This window comes from Microcebus murinus, chromosome 2, assembly GCF_040939455.1.
Source record: "Microcebus murinus isolate Inina chromosome 2, M.murinus_Inina_mat1.0, whole genome shotgun sequence".
NCBI lineage: Eukaryota > Metazoa > Chordata > Mammalia > Primates > Cheirogaleidae > Microcebus > Microcebus murinus.
The window spans coordinates 33,635,907-33,660,421 of record NC_134105.1 but is presented as its reverse complement, the minus strand read 5'-3'; the positions used below and the strand labels follow the sequence as shown (position 1 = coordinate 33,660,421).

Genomic DNA, 24,515 nt, shown 5'->3' with positions numbered 1-24,515 from the left:
AAAATAACATCTCTGTGTTTCTTTTTTAAATGGTTGGCTCATAATCAGATCTTTACAGACTTTATTAACATTCTCAAGTTTCCTTGTAGTGGATGAATTGATACATGTCAAAGCTGCTATGGGGCGTTTGAAATTCTCTGCAAAATTTAGCTTTGAATTGACAGTATTTGAGCGTATATTTGCCTGTTTCTGAATTTCACTAAACTTGGATATTGAAAAACAAACCAACATAATACTTTTTATAATCATTTCTTTCTATTCATCTTTAAGCACTGCATATGGTAACGATGACCAGAGACCATCTGATTAATGGTCTTGAATGCTTTCAAGTGCCTGAGCTAAACATACTATACAATTGGGTCATACGTTTAGTTATAGGTATATATAGGCAGCTACAGCCATCAGTGAAGCATATTCAGTTGTATAATAGCCATTGTTTGTGAATAAGAGGCAGACAAATTCATCTATACAAATATAATTTTCCCTAGAGCTAACCCTTCAGTTTCTCCTTTTTTTTTTTTTTTTTTTTTTTTTTTGAGACAGAGTCTCACTGAGTTGCTTGGGCTAGACAGAGTGTCATGGCATCAGCCTAGCTCACAGCAACCTCAAACTCCTGGGCTCAAGTAATCCTCCTGCCTCAACCTCCCAGGTAGCTGGGACTACAGGCATGCGCCACCATGCCCAGCTAATTTTTTCTATATATTTTTAGTTGACCAATTAATTTCTTTCTATTTTTAGTAGAGACGGGGTCTCGCTCTTGCTCAGGCTGGTTTTGAACTCCTGACCTTGAGCAATCCTCCAACCTCGGCCTCCCAGAGTGTTAGGATTACAGGCGTGAGCCACCACGCCAAGCCTTGTTTAATTTTTCTAATTTAAACATTTTATTTAATGTTGTAGTTACTAACACAGTTATAAATGGTTTGCAAATATAAACTCATTTGATTTTCATGACAAACCTGTGAGGTGGACACTAACCTTATCCCCATTTTACAGTGGAACTGAGCAACAGAGAGGTTAAGTAACTTGCTCAAACATAAACTAGTAATTGGCTGAGCTGGGATTCATACCCAGGTGGTCTGCCTTTAGAAACTCTATTCTTAATCATTATGCTATGCTATCTTTACATGAAAATGTTTTCATAAGCTATAGATACTGTACAGATATTAGTAGCACATATTATAATATTAGATCATTAAATATGAAATGCCTGATTTTGAATCAAAAAAGAAGCAGTACAATTAATCAAAATATGTGCCTAAACTATCAACACAGTTTTGCCATCTTAACAGTAGCTTGCTTATGCCAACAGCAAAGAAGCCTGGAGAGTAAGTGGCCATGAAATCATGAAAGGTATTTGCCATAGCTTTTTGAGATTTGAATATTTTTCCTTGCAAGAAGTGGTCCAAAGCCTGGAAGAAGTGATAGTCAGTTGGTACAAGATTTGGGGAATATGGTGGATAACAGACAGTTTCCAAGTCCAGCTTCTGTAGTTTGAGCAGCATTGTTTTTTGCAACGTGTGGTCTTGCAAGAGGATTGGCCTGCCTCTATTAACCAATCTTGGCTGCTTAATCGCAAGCATCCTTATCATTTCATCCAGTTGGTTGCAGTGGACCTCCGTTGTAATTGATTGACCAGGTTTCACAAAACTGTAGTGGATAATACCAGTGCTGGACCACCAAACAGACACCATCAGCTTTTTTTGATATATATGTGGTTTGAGACTGTGTTTTGGCACTTCATCCTCAGCTGACCATTGTGCCAAATGCTTGTGATTGTCCAAAATAATCCATTTTCATCACACATAACTATATGGTGTAGAAATGGTTCACCTTTATGTCATGACAGCAAAGAAAGGCAAGCTTTGAGATGATTTCTCTTCTGATGCTCATTTAATTCATGTGGTACCCATCTATCCAGCTTCTTTACCTTGCCCATTTGTTTCAGATGGTCCAATATTGTTGAAACACTGTGTTTCCCTGAAAATACGACAAGGTCTTATATTTATTTTTCCTCAAGAAGACACCCTAGGGCTTATTTTCAGGGAATGTGTTATTTTTTTAAAGTATGGTACAACAATTTACATTTATTCAAATATAGTTAAGTCATCTTCTTCTGGAACATCACCATAACTCTCCAAACCCCGAATTCCATCCTGAATTTATTGCTACTCTATTTCCTTTAGAACCATTGGCCCCAAACTCTCATGTCAAGCAATAGAGCTTTCATGGGGCAGATGAGAAGGGCTGCTTGTCTTCTTTACTGCTCCATGACAAAATGCATGGGTTGTGCAGATATGCTGTGTACCCACGCCCATCACTAGGTCTTATTTTCCGGGTAGGGCTTATATTGTACAAAGGCTTAGAAATCTTGCTAGGGCTTATTTTATGGGTAGGTCTTATTTTCCATGGAAACATGGTAGTAATGTCAAACCTTGCTGCTAATTTATGTGTAGGTTGAGATGGATTCGTTTCCACTACAGCTTTCATCTCATCATTATCCACCTTGGCCTCAGGTCACCCACATAATTCATTTTCAAGATTAAAATCAACAGAATGGGCTGGGCGTGGTGGCTCATACCTGTAATCTAGCACTCTGGGAGGCCTAGGTAGGTGGATCATTTAAGCTCAGGAGTTTGAGACCAGCCTGAGCAAAAGCAAGACCCCCATCTCTACTAAAAATAGAAAGAAATTAGCTGGACAGCTCCCTGTCTACTGCCACAAAAAAAAAAAAAAGAAATTAGCTGGACAACTAAAAATATATAGAAAAAATTAGCCGGGCATGGTGGTGCATGCCTGTAGTCCCAGCTACTCGGGAGGCTGAGGCAGGAGGATTGCTTGAGCCCAGGAGTTTGAGGTTGCTGTGAGCTAGGCTGTTGCCACAGCACTCTAGCCCAAGCAACAAAGTGAGACTCTGTCTCAAAAAAAAATATTAAAAAATAAAAAATAAAATCACCAGAGTGGGACTTATAAAACCATTGATGTACTGTGCATTCATTAGCCGTATCCTTGCCAAACACTTTGTTGATACTTAAAGCTGTCTCTGCAGCATTGGTTCCATGATGGAACTCATATTCAAAAATAACATGAATTTTCAATTTATTCATGGTTTCACAAAAATTGCTCCAAAAAAATTTGAAAGATAATCACAAGCCAAAACATGCATTTGAAAGAATGAGAATCTGTGTACCTTCACAATAAAAAAATAAACAAGAAGTATCCAAGAGAAATATCAGAGATTTCAACTGTCAAACTTAGTACTTAAGGAAATCAGATATTTCATACTTAATAACCTAATATTAAGTGTAGACACTTTACTAGATGTTATAGGAAATACAAGTGAATCGTAAATTTGCATTTGAAGATTTTATAATATGGTTGGGAGGAGAAGTATGACATAGAAAATGCAATAATACTGCAGCCTGTAAGATCGTTGTCTACCAGAGAACTCACCACACCTAGCAAAATATACACTTTTTTTTTTATTGAGACAGCCTCTTACTCTATTGCCTGTGCTGGAGTGCAGTGGCATGATCACAGCTTACTCACTGCAGCCTCAAACTTCTGGGCTCAAGTGATGCTCCTGCTTCAGCCTCCTGAATAGCTGAGACTACAGGTGCATGCTACCACACCCAACTAAATTTTCTTTTAATGCTTTAAAATTTTTTGTAGAAGTGAGGGCTTGTTACGTTGCCCAGGCTGGCCTCAAGCAATCCTCACACCTTGGCCTCCCAAAGCACTGGGATTACAGGTGTGTGCCACCACACCCAGCCTATTTTTTTTTTTTTTGATGCTCCATACAGAGCATAAAGTCTATTGTATAAAAGAGATGTAACTTGGCCGGGCGCGGTGGCTCCCACCTGTAATCCTAGCACTCAAGGGGGGGGCTGAGGCGGCAGATTGATTGAGGTCAGGAGTTTGAAACCAGCCTGAGCAAGAGCGAGACCCTGTCTCTACTATAAATAGAAAGAAATTAATTGGCCAACTAGTATATATAGAAAAAATGAGCCGGGCATGGTGGCACATGCCTGTAGTCCCAGCTACTCGGGAAGCTGTGGCAGAAGGATTGCTTGAGCCTAGGAGTTTGAGATTGCTGTGAGCTAGGCTGACGCCATGGCACTCACTCTAGCCTGGGCAACAAAGTGAGACTCTGTCTCAAAAAAAAAAAAAAAAAAGATGTAAGTAATGTTAGTTGCATGTAGGTAACCTTAAATAATAATATTCCCATTATCACAGTAAGCAGATCTGGGTTATTATTTACACAGAGAGAATTCCTCATTTTACTTTCTGTGCCATGTACTGGGTTTACTTGGGTAACCAGTATCTTTAAACTTTTTATTTTTGAAATAATTTTGCATTTACAGAATTGTTATAAGAATAGTACAAAGAACTTCTATGTCCTTTACCCAGATTCTCCAAATGTTAATATTTACTCTGTCATTCTCTCTTTTTCCTTACAATATATTCAATATATATAACATGTACAATGTAAGATATATAAAATTATTATTTTTCTGAGCTATTTGAAAATAAGTTGCAGGTATGATTCCACTTTGCCTTTAAACATGTCAGTATGTATTTCTTCCCTCCCCCTAAAAAGGATAGTCTCTTAAAATAGGAAATTGCTTTGGTACAATACTTTAATCTACAGAACTTATTCAAACTTCACCAATTAACGTAATAATATCCTTTAGAGCAACACAAAAAAATGTTAACTGCCCATGTTTTAAACATTATGATATGTGCTGTGTAACACTCATCATGGCTCTTCTCTCATCTCAATCTTGTACTTGGTTCCAAGAGCAGTGTGAGCAGGTGCCCTGTCCCTTGACTTAGTCATGCAGCCAGGGCAAATGGCTTTATTTGATTTTCTTTCTTTTGTATGATTCAGTGGAACAGCGTGACTTCATTGGAGTGGACAGCACAGGGAAGAGGCTGCTCTTCATGGCTAATGAAGCGGACTTGGATGAAGAGCTGGTCATTAAGGGATCTATCCTACAGAAGTAAGCCCTAGGGTTTTTCTTCTGGCATTTCTCCTTGTCTTAAAACTAAATAAAACCACCCAGTGGGTGGGAAAGAGGGAATGAAGACTAGTTTGTACTGTGTGAAATTGACAAAAGTATGTGAATATTTTTCCCATGAGACAGGAAGAAGGCTTTTCTTCACTGCATAAGCTTATGTTTCCCTGTCTTTTCTTGCCAAGGTAAAGCCAAATCCTGCATAGGAGTGGGGCAAAGCAGCTGTGGGGAGAACAGGACTGTCTTTCTGACAGTGTTACAGAACCTCCTTTTTCAAAAAAATTGTGGTAAAAAAACATAAAATTTACTATCTTAACCATTTGAAAAATTTTATTTGTATAAATTTAAGGGATACAAGTGCAGTTTTGTTACATGCATATATTGTTTATTGGTAAAGTCTGGGCTTTTAGAGTAACCATCACCCACATAATATACATTGTATCCATTAAGTAATTTCCTAGCCCTCACCCCCTCCCACCCTTCCAAGTCTCTGGTGTCAGAGATTATTCCACACTCTGTGTCTGTGTGTATACATTATTTAGTTTTTACTCATAAGTGAGAACATGTGATATTTGACTATCTGTTTCTGAGTTGTTTCACTTACATCTTAACCTTTTTTTTTTTTTTGAGACAGAGTCACGCTTTGTTGCCCAGGCTAGAGTGAGTGCCATGGCATCAGCCTAGCTCACAGCAACCTCAAACTCCTGGGCTCAAGCAATCCTGCTGCCTCAGCCTCCCATGTAGCTGGGACTACAGGCATGTGCCACCATGCCCGGCTTATTTTTTCTATATATACTAGTTGGCCAATTAATTTCTTTCTATTTATAGTAGAGACGGGATCTCACTCTTGCTCAGGCTGGTTTTGAACTCCTGACCTCAAGCAATCCGCCCGCCTCGGCCTCCCAGAGTGCTGGGATTACAGGCGTGAGCCACCTCGCCTGGCCCATCTTAACCTTTTTTAAATGAACAGTTCAGTAGTGTTAAATATATTGACATTGTGGTGAAACAGATCTTCAGAACTTTTTCATCTTGTAAATCTGACACTCTATACCCATTAAACAACAATTCCCCTTTTCCCCCTTTCCACAATCCCCTGCTAACTAATCAACATTCTACTTCCTGTTTCTATCCATTTGACTACTTTAGATATCTCATGTAAGTGCAGTCATACAGTATTTATCTCTTTGTGAGTGGCTTATTTTACTTAGCATAATATCCTCAAGGTTTATCCATGTAGCATTTGACAGGATTTCCTTTTTTTTTAAAGGCCAAATAATATTCAGTTATATGTATATGCCACATTTTGTTCATCTATTAACAGACATTTGGGTTGCTTCCACCTCTTGGCTATTGTGAATAGTGCTGCAATACACATGGGTATGCAGTTATCTCTTCGAGACCTTGCTTGTAACTCTTTTGGATATATACCCAGAAGTGGGATTCCTGGTTCAGATGGTACTTCTATGCTTAATTTTTCAAGGAACCTCCATACTGTTTTCCATAACAGTTGCACCATTTTATAATCCCACCAACAGTGTACAAGGGTTCCAGTTTCTCTACACCAGCACTCAAATGGTAGCTTGCCTCAGATACAGGAGAATAAGAGAGAATAATGTATATGTATTATATCAGAACAAATAAAACATCTGAGCATAGCCATGATTCAAGCATAAAAAAGACCAAAAGAATCAATGTGTCAACTGTACAAACATACTACAGCAAACAAAATGAAAGCAAGAAAAATGCCCTGTAAAAGACAAAGAACCTATCCTGGAAAAAATGGAACTCAAGAAATTTAAGTTATTTCCTTAAAACTATACAACTCTACAACTATAAAACAACTCACTAAAACATGAATTTAATAAATAAGAGTTCAGTAATGAGAAGCTGAAACAACATAAATAGATAAAAGAGGATATTATAGAACTAAAAAAAATTGAGGACCAAATAATTACAGAATTAATCAATTTAAAAGTAGCAAAGAACAGAATAGGTACCACTGAAAATCAAATTATTGACATAGAAGAATGGTTTATGATATTCAGTGGTTTAGATTAAAAAAATGGTTAAGGAAATTAGAATCTTGCAAGATGTCTGTAATGAATGGCAAAAAAAGAGGAAAAAAGAGGAAATTGAATCTAATAGAAATGAAAGACATGTCTCTGAGGTAGAAAACATTGCTAATATGGACTTCCAGGAAAAAAGAACAGAGAAATGAAGGGGAAAGAAATCATCAGTGAAATGATTTAAAAAAAAAAATTCTCAGAATGAAAGGAGCTGAGTTTCTAGACTGAAAGGAAACTGAGTACCCAGCACAGTGGATGAAAAGAAACATATCAAGGTTGTCATTGTGAAATTTTGTAACTCTGATGACAAAGAGAACTCACAGGCTCTCAGAATAGAGGGGGTATATCTTATACAAAGGAATGAAAATAGCTTTGAACTTATTAACAGCAACACTGGAAACTTTAAACAAGTCCCTTTAAAATTCTTAAATCTGTATCTAGTCAAACTATCAGTCAAGTGTGAGATAGAATGAGAACTTTTCAGACATTTGCTTTCCATACATCTGTTTTAAGAAAGCTACTACAGGATGTATAACACCAAAACCCTGACATAAACTTCAAAGACATAGGATATAGGGAAAAGGTCATCCAATTAAGAGATAAAATGAATCCCCAGAAAGTGATGAAGGGAGAAGGATAACACGTCTTCACCCAGTATAGATGACAGCCAGAGAAGTTGGAATAGGTCAGAAAGCTTTGATCAGGGTGATTATATTTCTTCTGATGAACATGATAATACTTGATGTGTCTCAACATTCTGAAGGGACTTACAGCACTTGGTGGTTAGTTTGGAGTTGAATTATTGATAAGCACCTAGAAAACTAAGAAACAATAAGACTGTTAATGCCAAGACAAGCAACAAAAATGTACAGGGAAAAAAATTATCAGCCACTGAATGGTTCAGCTGTAACTAATGTTTATATATGCATAATGATGCAATGACTCTATCTAACCAAAATTATGATATAATTACATTGGAATGATAGGAGGAGGCATGAAGGAAGAAAAGACAGATAAATCTTCCTCTTCCATAGTTAATAGCTAATACCTAGAGCTGCAGTCACAATAACTTAAGCATTGATTATTGAGCTACCCAAAATAATAATTATATTGGGAAGGTAGAACGTATAGGAAGTGTGGGTGTATAAAGTGGGAGCAAGGTTGGTAATGAAAGAAACTTAAATCCTATCTTCCACAGTGGGAAATCAGATAATTCCTGAAATGGAAAACCCAAGAAATATCAATCTAAGAGAGTTATTGGTAGATATAAATACTAAATGGATCTGCATAGTTGAAAGTGGGTGTGTTTAGCGAATGGGTAGGAAAGGGAATAGATGACTGAACTTTTCAGTATAAGTCTTGAGAAACTATTTGCCTCTTTATGTGCATATATAACTTCAATTTTAATGTTTAAAAATAAAAATAAGATATAATAAAATTTCCTGAATCAAATAAAATCACAGATATTAAGAATATAGTGGCCGGGCGCTGTGGCTCACGCCTGTAATCCTAGCTCTTGGGAGGCCGAGGCGGGCGGATTGCTCAAGGTCAGGAGTTCAAAACCAGCCTGAGCAAGAGCGAGACCCCGTCTCTACTATAAATAGAAAGAAATTAATTGGCCAACTGATATATATATAAAAAATTAGCCGGGCATGGTGGCGCATGCCTGTAGTCCCAGCTACTCGGGAGGCTGAGGCAGAAGGATCACTCAAGCCCAGGAGTTTGAGGTTGCTGTGAGCTAGGCTGACGCCACGGCACTCACTCTAGCCTGGACAACAAAGTGAGACTCTGTCTCAAAAAAAAAAAAAAAAAAAAAAATATGAAAAAAAAAAAAAAAAGAATATAGTGTATTCCAAGAAAATTTGCCCAGATATAGCCTAATAAACATACTAAGTTGCATGAATAAAGAAAGAATTCTTTGCTGGGCGTGGTGGCTCACGCCTGTAATCTAAGACTCTCGGTGGCCAAGGCAGGTGGCTCGTTTGAGCTCAGGAGTTTGAGACCAGCCTGAGCAAGAGCAGTACCCCATCTGTACTAAAAATAGAAAGAAATTAGCTGCACAACTAAAAATATATAGAAAAAATTAGCTGGGCATGGTGGTGAGTGCCTGTAGTCCAAGCTACTCGGGAGGCTGAGGCAGGAGGATCACTTGAGCCCAGGAGTTTGAGGTTACACTGAGCTATGATCAGGCCACTGCACACTCCAGCCTGCATAACAAAGCAAGACCCTGTCTCTAAAAAACAAATAAATAAAAAACCTTTTTAAAAATCACAAGTTAAGTGTGAGGAGAAGAAGAAACTAGGCCAGTGAGAATAGGTATTAATAGCCTCATCTTTTGTAGTAGGAAGTTAAAAAAAAATTAACAAACCTTAAAAAAGTATATCATAATAACTCCAACTTCTTAATATTTTGTTCTTAAAATGTGTTTGTAAACAAGTAGGCCGGGCACGGTGGCTCACGCCTGTAATCCTAGCTCTCTGGGAGGCCGAGGTAGGTGGATTGCTCGAGGTCAGGAGTTCGAAACCAGCCTGAGCAAGAGCGAGACCCCGTCTCTACTATAAATAGAAAGAAATTAATTGGCCAACTAATATATATAGAAAAAATTAGCCGGGCATGGTGGTGCATGCCTGTAGTCCCTCCTCGGGAGGCTGAGGCAGGATTGCTTGAGCCCAGGAGTTTGAGGTTGCTATGAGCTAGGCTGATGCCACGGCACTCACTCAAACCTGAGCAACAAAGCGAGACTCTGTCTCAAAAAAAAAAAAAAAAAAAGACTGCAGCTTCTTTCTTTGATGCCCACTCAACACTCTCACACCCTCTCTCTCACTCTGGGGAAGACACCCTGCTAGGTCATGGCAAAACTCTGGGGAAAGGAAAGCTAGCACCATGCCATGAGGACACTCAGGCAGGCTGTGGAGGAGCCCATGTGGTGAGGAACTGAGGCCTGCCAGGAACCACGTGAGTGAGGTTAGAAACAAGATATTCTAAGGCCTATCAACAGTCATGTTGAAAGCAGCTCTTCTGGCCGGGCGCGGTGGCTCATGCCTATAATCCTAGCACTCTGAGAGACTGAGGTGGGCAGATTGCTCAAGGTCAGGAGTTCGAAACCAGCCTGAGCAAGAGCAAGACCCCGTCTCTACTATAAATAGAAAGAAATTAATTGGCCAACTAATATATATAGAAAAAATTAGCCGGGCATGCTGGCGCATGCCTGTATTCTCAGCTACTCGGGAGGCTGAGGCAGTAGGATTGCTTGAGCCCAGGAGATTGAGGTTGCTGTGAGCTAGGCTGACTCCATGGCACTTACCCTAGCCTGGGCAACAAAGTGAGACTCTGTCTCAAAAAAAAAAAAGAAAGAAAGAAAGAAAGCGGGTCTTCTATCCATCAAGCCTTAAAATGACTGCAACCCCAACCAGAAGCTTGACTGCAGTCTTATGAAAGACTCCATGTCAAATCTACCCACATAAACCACTCCCAGATTCCTGAGCCACAGAAATTATGAGATAATAAATGTTTGTTGTTTTAAGGCCCTGAGTTTGAGGTAATGTGTTACTCAGTAATAGAAGACTAATTAAATTCTAAATCTTTAGGCTTTGAATCAAGAGTTTCTTAGAAACAATGAAATTGAAAGACACCTTGGAAAAAAATATGTGCTCATATAGCACTATTCTGTTCAGCGTTACTTTGTGCCCCACATATTAGGGAGAGTCATATGGCTATATGTGGAATGCATCTTGTCTCAGTGAGATGCCTTTTCTGAGATCTTGGACAAACCACCAGCTCAATCCAAATATTAAGCAAGGAAAAGTCATCCTTCAAGGGTTTTTATTGTTTAAATATTGGCAACAAATAGCCCCATATTTCTTTTCTTGTGTTCCTAGAGAGAGAAAGGCCTAGGGTTAGGATAAATTCCTGAGAAAAAGAGCTACCTCTTAACCCACTGTGTCCATTTCTATAGTGTTATGTGATAAACATAGAGATACATTACCTACATCTCTCTTCAAGGAAGGACATGCTGCTCATGTAGGTAGTGTAGTAAGCAGACAGCCTTTAGCTCTGACAAACTTCAGGATCTACCTCATATGCAAAGAGTCACATTGTCTGAGGTCATGCATCTCCTGACAGCATGAAGCAGGGATATAAGGGGCCAGCCACTTTGACAGGCACTACTTGCTTCAGTATTCCCTGCTGGGTTGGTTGAAGCTTTATAAAATCTGCATCTTAGTTCAATTTTTTTCCTCTGCCCAATCCTGCTTCCTCTCCCTCCTTTCACAGATGTTAATTCCTAATAAACATCTTACACCCCAAATTCTGTGTCAGCATCACTTCCAGAGAATTTAACCTTTAACACACAGTAACATAATTTACTCTGTGGTTTGCTACCATCTGGTAAAGCAAATTTTCTCACCCTTGGAGTGATCATTCTTTCAACTGGAGAATTAAACTGCCTGGATGATTATTTTCTTCCTCTGAAAGCAAACCTGTTGCATTGATTAAAAACTATAATGAAATAAATAAAGAAATAAAAAAAAGACAAAGAAAAAAAATAAAAAAAAGACAAAGAAAAAAACTATAATGAATGTTATCTAATAACATTTGATAGCTAACTGAGTATAGTATAAAAAATGTATATCCATTCCATCAGAGCCTTTCTAGCCTCATACTACAGTAAGCATTGATTTCTTGTCTGCCCTCCTCACAAGACCAGGAGTTCTCAATTCCAGAGAGTATTTTTTAAAATTCTGATACCTGAACCCCACCCCACAAAAGATTCTGATTTAATTGAGCTGCCATAGGATAGGCATTTCTTAAAAGCTCCTTTGGTGATTCTAATGTACGAGGTACTCCTGTTCAAACTACCAAAGTTTGCCGCCCAGCAGTGCTCTCTCTGATGCTTGATAAATGGGTAGTCATTTAATCTATCGGATTCTAAGGTATTTTCCAGCTTCCCAGGAATGAACAGTTATAAAAGTAGATCCAGCATCTGATACTGCTGTTTGGAGCTCTGATTCTCATTCTCCAGGCCATGTCTATAGCAGAAGGAGAGGCCTACAAGGGCTTCAGCTAGTATGCAACATCTATTGAACACCATAGATGTGTTCCCAGGATCAAATAAACCCTGGAGTACTCAATTGGCAGTGCACTATATTTGTGATGTGGGAGTCAGCTCTAATGATACGGTTAACATTTTGAGCATTCTAGGTTGTGTGATTCTAGAGAATTAAATAGCATATTAGTTAAAAATTACTCAGCTGACTATTTGTCTACCTCTTATAAGGACCTTTGTGATTACATTGGGCCCACCAAGATAACCTATGGTAATTACCCCATCTCAAGATCCTTAACCCTTTGCACTTGCTTGCTTTTTTCTCGATTCCTTTATTCTACTCGGGATTTAATTTTTTTTTTTTGAGACAGAGTCTTGCTTTGTTGCCCAGGCTAGAATGAGATCCGTGGCGTCAGCCTAGCTCACAGCAACCTCAAACTCCTGGGCTCAAACGATCCTACTGCCTCAGCCTCCCGAGTAGCTGGGATTACAGGCATTTTTTTTATATATATTAGTTATATATTTATATATTCGTTATATATAGTAATATATATAAATATATATTAGTCGGCCAATTAATTTCTTTCTATTTATAGTAGAGACGGGGTCTTGCTCTTGCTCAGGCTGGTTTTGAACTCCTGACCTCGAGCTATCCGGCCACCTCAATCTCCCAGAGTGCTAGGATTACAGGCGTGAGCCACCACGCCCAGCCATGGGATTTAATTTTTTAAATACGCTAGATTTTACAAAGCACTGCAGTAAAATAAATAAAATTGGAGTTTCTTTTCATATAAACTTTTTTATTTGGATTTTTTATATTTCAAATTATTGATACAGTCAAAGAGTAATTTTAATCTCTATAATTTTTGCTAACTGTGTCAAGTCACACTCAACATCCGAGTGCAAAGGGTTAACCACATCTACAAAATCCCTTTTGCCATATAAGGCAACATATTCACAGGTTCCAGGGATTAGCATGAAGACATCTTTAAGGGGTCGTCATCTTGACTGCTACAGTCCTCTTATTCCTTTTAACATGATTTTCAATAGCTGCATAATAATAATCTGTCATGTGAATATATATCATCATTTATTTAATCATATCCAGTATTGTTGGGCATTTAGGTGGTTTCTAATTACCTGGCATTTGATTTTTTTTTTTAAGTCAGTTTTATTGTGGCATCATTTATATACAGTAAAATTTACTATTTACAATAATACACTTCTGTGTATTTGAGAAAGTAGGTGCAAATGATTAAGTGTTTCTGCAGTTCCCAGGGGTGGTATCCTCTCATGCTAGCTCTCACTCAACTTTTAGAAATTAGTTTAAAATTTTTAGCTGAATTTTTGCTACCCACTTGAGTAACAGCCCCATCTTCCTTCCATGCTATGCCATAGGTGGGTCAGTGTTTATGTCTCATGTCTCATTGGAGGCTCTTGTTTTTCCTTAGATTTCTGGCTACTTGGTTGCCCTGTAAGTTAAGAAAAGGTATAGATTATTCCATTTATTCTTCTTAAGATGGGAGCAACTAGTTGTCTTTCCAGCTTTCTGTATCTGAGGTAGAAGACAGAAGTCCTAGCATTGATTTTCTCTTTTATATATCACAGCATTATTGAGATGTAATTTTCGTACCATACAACCCACCCACTTAAAATGTATAATTCAGTGATTTCAGTATATTAAGAGTTGTGCAGCTATCACCACAATCAAGGTTTAGAACATTTTTATTACTCCAAAGAGAAATCTACCCATTAAGTCACTTTCTGTTTCCCTACTCTGTCCTTCCACTCTAGGCAACCACTTTCTGTCTCCATAGATTTGCCTGTCCTGGACATTTCATATAAACATAACCATATATAATATTAATATGTGGCCATTTGTGACAGGCTTCTTTCATGTAGCATAATGTTTTGAAGTTTCATCCATGTAGCATATATCCATACTTCATGTTTTTGTTGTTGAATAATATTCCATTGTTTGAATATATCACATTTTGAGTTATCCAGTGAGTTGATATTGGCACTTGATTTTTTTTTTTTTTTTTTTTTTTTTTGAGACAGAATCTCACTCTGTTGCCCAGACTACTGCAGTGAGTGCCGTGGTGTCAGCCTTGCTCACAGCAACCTCAAACTCCTGGGCTAAAGCAATCCTACTGCCTCAGCCTCCCAAGTAGCTGGGACTATAGGCATGAGCCACCATTCCCGGCTAAATATATATATATATATATTTTTTTTTTTTTTTTGTCCAGCTAATTTCTTTCTATTTTTTAGTGGAGATGGGGTCTCACTCTTGCTCAGGCTGGTCTTGAACTCCTGAGCTGAAATAATCCACCCGCCTTGGCCTCCCAGAGTGCTATGATTACAGATATGAGCCACTGCACCTGGCCCTAGTGGCACTTGATTTTAAATCACCTTTTTTCTACCAGTGCATCATTTAGGTCTTCATTATCCAGAATTTTGAAGAATCCTCAAAAGAACATAAAGTATAATTCTTTCCTCAGACAACCTCTATGCATTGTAGAGAGATAGGACCAACATTATAAAAAATAAAAGTCAATACACATCATTTATTTATTGGATTGAATTAGAAAAAACAACATAAATTTTCAGGCTGTTAGCCATTTTGAAAATCATAGTTCTCATAATAAGTAAGAAATTGTGTTCGCTACTAAGAAATTGTGTTCGCTATTGATTGATTTGGTATCAATCAATCAATAGGATTATTTAATTTCACATTTTTTTTTAATGTGGTTGCTTGAGTTTGGGACTGCAAGTGACCTCTAAGTTGTCAGGGGAGGTGTTCATAAATTCAGAGAATATTTGGCTTTCTGATAAATTCAGAAAAGTTAACGAGTTCTTGGTATTTCTGGTGTCAGAGGGCTATGGGGTCAACTGCATTTCATAGCAAAAGAATATTCCCCATATCCTTATGTTTGCAGTCTGAATGCTATTAAAATATTCCCCATATCCTTGTGTTTGTAAAATATTCCCCATATCCTTATGTTTGCAGTCTGAGTGCTGTCTCCAAAGTATGATGTCAGTGTCAAGCCTCAGGGATGCTAGGGTTCCCTCCTTTCAGTTGAGTGGTCATGGCCATTATAGGGAGCCTACTTTTCCTAGGCCATCAGAAAAGGATGATGATGATGTTGACAATGTTGATGATATTGACCATGATAATGATAGCAGCTATCGTTTTTCAAATTTTTATGCCAGGCACTGTGGTAAAGGCTTTGTATTTCCTCACAATAGCCCTATGAAATACATATGATTATTATGCCTATTTTACAGATGAAGAAACTGAATAAGGATTTAGTTAAAAATAAGAATTCTCAGCCGGGCATGATAGTGCATGCCTGTAGGTCCAGATACTCTGGAGGCTGAGATGGGAGGATCATTTGAGCACAGGAATTCAAGTCTAGCCTTGGGCAACATAGCGAGACCCTGTTTCAAAAAAAAAACAACTACACAATAAATCCCAGTAAATGTTTGTTTGAATGAATGAGTATGAAATTGTGTAATGATTAGCCATTATTGAGGGTCTACATTGCAGGGCTTTGGCACTTTGTGATGAATGTTGGAGTATAGAACAAGGATTGGCAAACTTTTTCTATAAAGAGCCAAATAGTAAATATTTTAGGCTTTGAAGGCCACATGGTCTCTTGCATTTATTCAACTCTGCTGTTATAACACAAAGCCACAAATTAGTATGACTCTGTTCTAATAAAACTTTATTTACAAAAACAGGCATCAGGGCCATCCATCTGGCAGGTTTGACAACCCCACTAGAGTTCTTTCTTTGTTTCCCCTCAATAAAGAGTATCTACAATGGAGCCTTATTAGTACAGCTTATTTCTTTTTTTTTTTTTTTTTTTGAGACAGAGTCTCACTTTGTTGCCCAGACTACAGTGAGTGCCGTGGCGTCAGCCTAGCTCACAGCAACCTCAAACTTCTGGGCTCAAGCAATCCTGCTGCCTCAGCCTCCCAAGTAGCTGGGACTACAGGCATGCGCCACCATGCCTGGCTAATTTTTTCTATATCTATTAGTTGGCCAATTAATTTCTTTCTATTTATAGTAGAGATGGGGTCTCGCTCAGGCTGGTTTCGAACTCCTGACCTTGAGCAATCCGCCCGCCTTGGCTTCCCAGAGTGCTAGGATTACAGGCATGAGCCACCACCCCCGGCCAGTACAGCTTTTTCTTACAGCATTTGGGATATAGCTGACTGGATTTGGAATTCTTTCTATGAAGAAAGAAGAGTTTGAACAATAAGTATCTCTTAATGTATTAAAAATATGATCTTATTTCTAGATATTTCTAGACTCATAGGCTGCCACAGCTTGTAGGTCATTTAGTCCAGTTCTCTATTTCAGATAATAATGCTGAAAGTGAGGAAGAAAGGGTTTCATTTCATGTCATATTTATTTAGGAACAGAGCTGCTCCTTATCCATTAGTTTAAGCTTTCTACTTCTCAAGAACACATCCGATTTGAATCTGGTATTTAAGTATTTGGTATTTTGGTATTTAAGGCAGAAGACTTTATCCTTAAAGCAAGAAACTTTATCTCAAAGAGTTATCAGCCTTGGCAGAAGATAAGATTATGAATAAAAAGGTTAAAAACAATAGCAGACAATATCAAATACTGAATAATTATGGCGAATGGACACTGTTAAAAGACTTCAGAGGAGCTATCAAACTTGAAGGACGGATTTGAATCAGATATGGAAAGGGCCATGGGAAGCTGAATCCTATGTGGGTAGAATACTATGAGCAAAGGTGAAAGGGCAGGGTGTGCAAGGCTTGTTTAGGAACTATAAGCAGGACAGTTTGGCCTGAATGGAAGTTCCATGTTGGGAAACTTGACGAGATAAGGCTGAGAAGTTAAGTTGCTCTAAAAACAGAGGGCCTTAAATACCAGAGAATCCTTAAAGACTTTTGAGGAAAGACAGGATGATTCAAATTCAGAATTCTGAAAAGATAATCTGACTGCAATAAGTAGGATAGATTTAAGGTATAAAACTTGAAAAGTAACACAGTGTTGCATTGCCAAATTCCAAGACTCTAAAGGGATTATGTCCTTTGGAATACAAAAAGAACTAATTGTGATTATTATATGAAACAAGAGACCTGACTCATTTATGCATCCATCAAGCACTGATGTTTATGCTTTCTTTATATTAGAGTTGGCAGTCTTAGACATGAAGTTCTTAGAAGCCAGAGTCCTAGTTACAGCTAAAGGGTAGAGACTGTCTTCTGCTTTCTTTTAACCTCCCTAGAAACTAGCTTATGGCTGCATATAGTGTAGTATTACTAAATGCCTTAATCGCAGTAGTATTTGACACAGAGAACAAGGCTTGGGCTTGATGGGAGCAAAGAAGATGGACATAGTTAGAGGTGAGTGGATGATAAAGAGCAGGTTGATGTGTATTTTTCCCTCATATGTGGTAAACTCAGGGCTTTAGTGTAAACACTGGCGTCATTGAGACCAGATCTCTCTACCAGTTTCCTAAGACTAGGCTGCATTTTTGTTTTGGCAGATTTTTCTCCTCGTTCTTCTAATCCACACCCCAGTGATTCAGGATCTTTGGTGTGTAGTTGTAATAGGGCAGCTGGCTGGATAAATGAACAGTAAAAATGTTCTTCTCCCATTCCTATGACCCTCTGGGGTATTATGTTCCTCCTGCCTTAGTGAGATGGTGGGTAAAAGTTAATTACATTCAGATTTTCAAACACTTTTTTAATATGAGAATACAGTACTCACTATCTTTTTTTTAAAACAGAATTTCCAAAGGTGGAGGCTACTGGGCAAACACTAAAGTTATTTGGGAAAAGACCTTTGTGTATACAGGAGAACCAAAAATGTCTTGTAAAGTTTTCTTACTTTTGTAATGGTTGTAGAAGAAAAGGACAATGATGGAATGTACATGCCATCTGTTTTGTCTCTAAAATATTTGCTTGATTTCAAAGACAGTATTTTGTTGGGCTTTAGGCATATTTGGTCCTAAAAAGTGAGATAGTATAAGATACCTGTTGGAGCAGGAGTCCTGCTAAGCCCACAGTCAGGTTCAGAGGCAGTCTCCCAAGCAAACCGTAGTTATCAGGTAGTTTTCAGGTTATTTTACTCCAAAGGGCCAAGATTCTAATGACCTCATTAGATTTGAACAAAGCACAACACCTTCCCTAATTGATGTATTTCTGACTTGTAGAGGCATTATGTATAGTAAAAAAGAATGTCGCTGGTAGAAAGAGCATGGTACTGGAAATTCAAGTCGAGAGAATTTGGAATCTAGTCCTGAGATAAACCAACTGTGTCACCTTGAGCAAATCATTTTTTTCTCTAAGCCTTAATTTCCCCAGCTGAAATTGGCTTAGTTGCTCTTTAAAGACCACCCCTCTAGTCTAAAATTCCTGTTTTATTTCTGACAAACATATGTTCTTAATAGTTCATAAGTAAAAGATATTTGTGCCAAATATTTAATAAGAAAATCATGTAGCTTTTCCCCAGTGTTATGTTGTTTTCTTTTGAATATTAGTCAAGGTTTTTTGCTGGAAGGGTAATGAAAATATTAAAATAAGCTTCTAAAGGATATCTTTTTAGATGGAATAAAATGTTTACAAGTTCATCTTTTTAGACATTTATATCTGGGGAGACAAGGACTTTAGTCAAGACCTCAAAGATTGTGGCCAAATCTGTATTTCTGGGACTGTAGATAATGAGAAATGGTGTAAATTCTTGGTTATTTTCTTTTCTTTTTTTTTTTTTACTGCACAGAAGAGCTGCAATTCTTGGTTATTTTCTTGATGGTATGGAAAGTCTTAAAATATTACTTATATAAATTAATACCCACAATGCTACTAACCAGCCTTAATCCCTAAAGTACTTCTCTAATTTGCATTTTGGGGTGAGGGGTGTAGAAGGATTTGTGGAAGTCAGGATCATGAACTTTCCCAAGAATATCTTGTCTAGTGTAGGCACTGAGACTTACTCTTCTGTGCTTTTAGCTCTCACTTCTATAAAATGCTATGGCTATCAGAGAACCCCCATGTCAATACCTTTAAACCTTTTCTTTGGAACTGGCTATAGACTTTAGAAAAGAATCTTCCAATCTCCTGCCTGGGTAAGTAAAAGTTGTGCTGCCAATTCCTGATCATTTCAGGGCTTCTGCAGTATAAATCAAGTTGCTTCTTAGCTTTCCTTATGGTTGGTTTAGGAGTCAGCTTTCTTGAATATGCTAAATCTATTACCACCATCCTGATTTCCAGCTTTCAACATTTTGTTGTTATCTCTTCTTGTAGTCTTTGTCCTTGTGTGTTTATGTCTTTTTTTAAAAAAGACCCTTTGTTGCCACTTTAATGAATTTTTGGAAGGAGTAGGGATTAATGCCTATGTTTAATCTGCCATCTTTACACAGAATCCTGTTTCCTTCATTTTAATCTCATATCTTTCTAGTCCTTCACTACTGTACCTTGTACCTTCTCTCCTCTCTCTGTCTCTTTCTCTCTCTCTCTCTCCCTCCTTTCCTTCTTCATCCAGTCTATATCCTATGCCTTTAGCATTTCTCTCCATGTCCTCACTCATTGTCCTTTTGCTATAACCCTCAATTTTGGATTACTTTTAACATCTATTTTGTCTACTACTACATTGGTTCCATTAAAGTTTTCAAGAAAAATATTATAGAATGATATAAATTGGCAGCACTGTAAATTCATGGTTCCAATCTTAGCTGAACCCTCAGAACCATCTGCAGTCATACACCTGTCCTGAGCTAGCTTTGCACTCTTCTCAGCAGCTATTCTCTAGTATCACTACTCTCCTGTCAGAAAATACCCTGCCTTCAGAGAAAATCCCAGTGAGCAGATAACTGATTTCCCCAGCATACTGCTCCTATCCCTGACTTCGTCTTTACTTAGACCCACCTACAGTTCCTTTCCTCTAACATTAGAGGAAGAAATTTGGGACCAGTTCCTTCATTTATGTCTTTTATACCCCATTCTCCTCTGCTGCTCCTGGAATCTTGCTCCATGTGTTTTTTCAATACTTTCCAGAATTTTTAACTTTTCTCTCTATTATATTTTTACCCTAAACCTAAGAATACATTGCTTATAGAATAAAGCACAAATTCCTAAGACCTTCAGTCATTTAACCATGCCTACCCCTCCAGCTTCTGGTTTTATGAGTCATTTTTTCAAGCTCCGATTCCACGGGTATCTGAGTTCAGGAGCCATCCATGACACTTCCTGCACCTGTTTACATTCATATTTATGCAGAGAGAAGCCTAAGCCTATGATAGAGTTAAGCTTCTCTTGTATTTGGAGTTTTTGTTCTAATGAGCTTTCTTCATTCTGTTCCCCCCTACACACACACACACACACACACACACACACACCACACACACACACACACACACTCTGTTACTATTCTCCTGTCCCCAAACTTTGCACTAAGCTTGGTTTGGAAAAAGTCATTCTCTGCAGCCTTATAAACTATTAGGACCCACTCAGTTTAAATTAGTGGAGGCTTTCTTTCCTCCTTCATTTGATCACTGTGGACTGTCTCAGAATGCACACCAGTTCTCCCACTAGGCTAGAAATCTCAGGTCCCATTCACAGCAGTGCTGGAAGTCTAATAATGTGTCCATACATGATAACTAGATGAATTTCAATTTTTAAACATGCAGCTACCATAAACTGCTTCTTTGCCTGCCTATCAACCTTTTTCTACTCACTCTTCTAGGGGCTGTGTTGGGGAAAAGAACTCCCAAGTGGCCTTTGTTATACTTATGCAATGAGCAGGATAAAAAGCAACCAAGTTCCTCTTGCACATGTGATGGTTCTGGGAATGGGGAAGAAGAAAACATTTCACATTGCCCTGAGCCTAGGGACCTTTGTAGATTTGAAAGAAATAAGGATCTGAAATCTCCTGAGATCTTCTGAGGGATAATTAAAAATCTTGTTATTAACTAAAGACCTTTTTTTATAGAGTTATTAAAAGCTTTGAACATTTACAGTATTAATATTGTCTTTCATGGACATATTTCCTTCTTTCTGAACTGTTTTTTTATTCCGTCGCTTTATAGTTCTACAGAAGTTTTGTTTTGTGCAGTGTTGGTGGTGGTACATACATATCTTTGTGTTCAGTTTTCTTTGAATTATAGCAAACATTCTGGAGTGGTGATGGTTGCATCATTCAAGTAATGTGAATGTATTTAATGCCACAGAACTATAAATTTTATGTTATATATAATTTTATCATAATAAAAAGAGAAAGAAGGAACAGGAAATTCTGATTTTAAGCTTTGAGAAGAAATTTCTTCCTGGTCTAGCTTATTCATTGCTTTATCTGGTGTTATGCCTGTTACTGTCACTAGTTCATCAGTAAATGTAGAATGCATGTTTGTGGTAGATTCCCATGTTGAATTCCAAAAATCATTTTTTAAAGGAATTTTATCTTCCTCATTAGACTGCTTTATGTATATTTCGAAAAGAACAAATGAGAATAAAATCACAAATACATAATCTACCATCTTTCCAGTAGTATTCCAGGAGCCATTTGTTTTAGTATGATGTAAAATGGGTGAAGAAAGGATTGCTGGAGGTAGTAGGCTTCAGCTGATCCTGGGAAAGAATGCCCAGGATATAGAGAGGCAGGATAAAAGAGTGGACAAAGACCTAAAGCCTAAAATGAGAAGGGTCTGGAGGAAAGTGGAAAATAAGATAGACAGTTGCCTTTCTTGAGCTATGTGGGCCCAAATGGGGCCAACAGCTTGTGCCTACCTCACTTTACTCATAGTCACACCGCTAGGGTATTAGAAGTTGAAGGACTCTTAACAGTCAAATATTAATAGATGTTCAGAGAGGAGGTGGAGTAAAGAATTTGGGGTGAATTTTGGATAAGATGAAATTGACAACAGAAATTCTGAACTCACAGATAGAAATGAAGTTGTGGGGCTAATGTGTGACAGGGAAGTGCCATACCACCTGAGAAATCTGGCCCAGCAGAGCTCGGATGGAATCTTCATCATAACTCTGGGAATGTCTTATGCATACATGGGTGCTCACATGCAGTTATATGAAGACCGCCAAAGCCAGGCTATGCCTGGCATGCTGAGAGAAAATATAGACACTCTATTATGTAGACAGGCTAAGAACTCTCTTAAAGATGTTTGAAAAGCCATTATCTTTGTGGTTAAATAGTAAATTTGTCCTTGGATTTTTTCCAATACTTATTTCATGTACACCATCCTTATTTATTCTAAGGTAAAATTATTGATAAGAAATAACTTTTGGGTTGTTTCCACAACTTTGCAATTGTGAATTGTGCTGCTAATTATTTGACCTATTGGATTTTTTCATAAAAACATACTTTATTTCTCTCAACAATTTAAACTTTATAAGTTCAAATTCTAAAATTTGCAACTTACTCTTTTAAAAATATATCTGTAAAAACAACTCAAAGGTATTCTTTATGTTCCTGATAATTATATTGTCCTGGTTTCCAAGGCTTTAGTATCTTTGTCTGTTGTCTATTCACATTTTTAAGGTCTTTTCTTTGCTACCTTCTTTTTCTGTTTTTATAATAGACATTTTAAAATTCTTTTTATGTTAGATAAAGAGAAAAAAAACCTGTGAGGGTTCTTCAAAGATCTCGTATACTTTGAAGTTTGAATTTTTTATATCATTTCTCTGAGTTTTTATTTTACTTTATCATTGAAAGGATTCTCACAAATTTTTTATATTTTTTAAATTGCAATAGACTTTTTCTATAGTTGATGAATTATGTTTTATTTTTTAAAAAATAAAATCACAACTATTTCTAAATGTCTTATTCATTTCCATTTACTGATTTCTTTCCACATTATATACAAACCCAAAACATTATCTGGCTCGGAGCAATAAGACAATTATTCAGATTTTACTGGTACCTTTTTGAGGTTTTGTTTTAAAATATCTTTATTTCTAATATCATTCTAAAACAATATATAATGAAATAAAGAAACCTCCCTTTTGGCAACTCAAATACCATTAATGTCCCAGTCCCAAGATTTATATTCACTGCACATTTAATCTGAAAGAAAATAAAAATCTCCAAATTGGTCATCTCTGCTCCCTCATCATATTCCAAATTTATAGCCAGTTACATTTTTAGCCTTGAGTACATTAGTTAAATTTCTGGAACTTTTTCTCTTACAAAACATGGAAGAATTTTTTGTTTTATCTACTTTATGGGATGAGAGTAAAAAACTGAAAAAGCATTTATAAACTATAAAATGCTGTATGAATATTAATGCTGTATGTACTATATACTTTAGAAGATGATTATTCATACTTTTAAGTTATTCCTATCCTGGTTATACAATATAAGTTGACCTCAACTGTAAAAATGAGAGTAATATATCTACCTCATAAGCTAGCTGTGAGGATTATATAATAAGGAGTATATCGAATGATTAAAGAAATTTATAAACCAAGAGAATGAACAGGAGGAGAGTGCAACTTTTCAAATTGCTTAGATGAAAAGAGAGAATTGGTGTGGACTTCAAATGAAACCCTGGTTACCACAAGTAGACAGTCATACTCACATTTGCCAAACTCTATTTCCTGAGGAATTTCTTAGAACTTGGGACTCTCAGAAAGTTAGGAAGGGGAAGTACCTTTTACTTTCTTCTTCATCCTCGTTGTATACATTAATTGGTTTGTGTGTGTGATAGATGTGGAAGTCAGAGGCCCAAGTCTCTGACTCTTCTGTTGTACTTTTGGAAGCATTTGTACCTCCTTGTCCCAAAAGAATGGAAGCGAGGGTGGTGGTACACTATCACTTCATTTGATAAATTACTTCTGGAGATCCCATAAGAATAATTTTCCTTAAAACTGTAAGCCAGTCAAAGAAAAACAACACGGTGGAAGGACGACAACCAGGCAGCTATGACTGGAATCTCCATTTTTTTCATCCTATTCCTTCCTTCCCCTCCCCCACCTGTTTGTTTTTATTAAATAAGATGACCTGGGACTTTACAAGCATGGCATTTTTTAAGGATGAAACCAAAGATGGCAAACTAAAATAGATAGCACCAAAGCAGATGCCCTAATTTGACCTAATTTGTTTGTTTATTCAACAACTATTTAGTGGACATTTACTCTGTGTGAAGCACAATACAAAGTGCTAAGGCTGTGAAGATAAATCTCTGCTCTCTGCTGAATTTCAATCTAGTGGGAGAGAGAGATACATAAACAGGCTGTTTCCTTATCATATAATAAATTATCTGATAGAGGTAGGTACGAAGTGCTGTGGAAGCACAAATTTGGGTTGTTGGTGAAGGTTTCCTGGAGGAAGTATATCTGGGATGAGTCCTGATGGATAAATAAGGAAGTTAGGAGTATTTATTCATAAAATTT

The 24,515-nt window shown here is 37.5% G+C and overlaps 1 protein-coding gene across 3 annotated transcripts in view; it reads left to right on the top strand.

The window, feature by feature from the left end:
* The window catches only part of EIF2B3 (eukaryotic translation initiation factor 2B subunit gamma), a 107,552-nt gene that overhangs the window by 45,821 nt on the left and 37,216 nt on the right, over positions 1-24,515 (top strand). For all 3 annotated transcript variants that reach the window (XM_075997729.1, XM_075997727.1, XM_075997728.1), the window contains exon 5: positions 4,889-5,000. In XM_075997729.1, the coding sequence (XP_075853844.1) occupies positions 4,889-5,000 (112 nt within the window). The remainder of the gene's footprint in view (positions 1-4,888; positions 5,001-24,515) is intronic.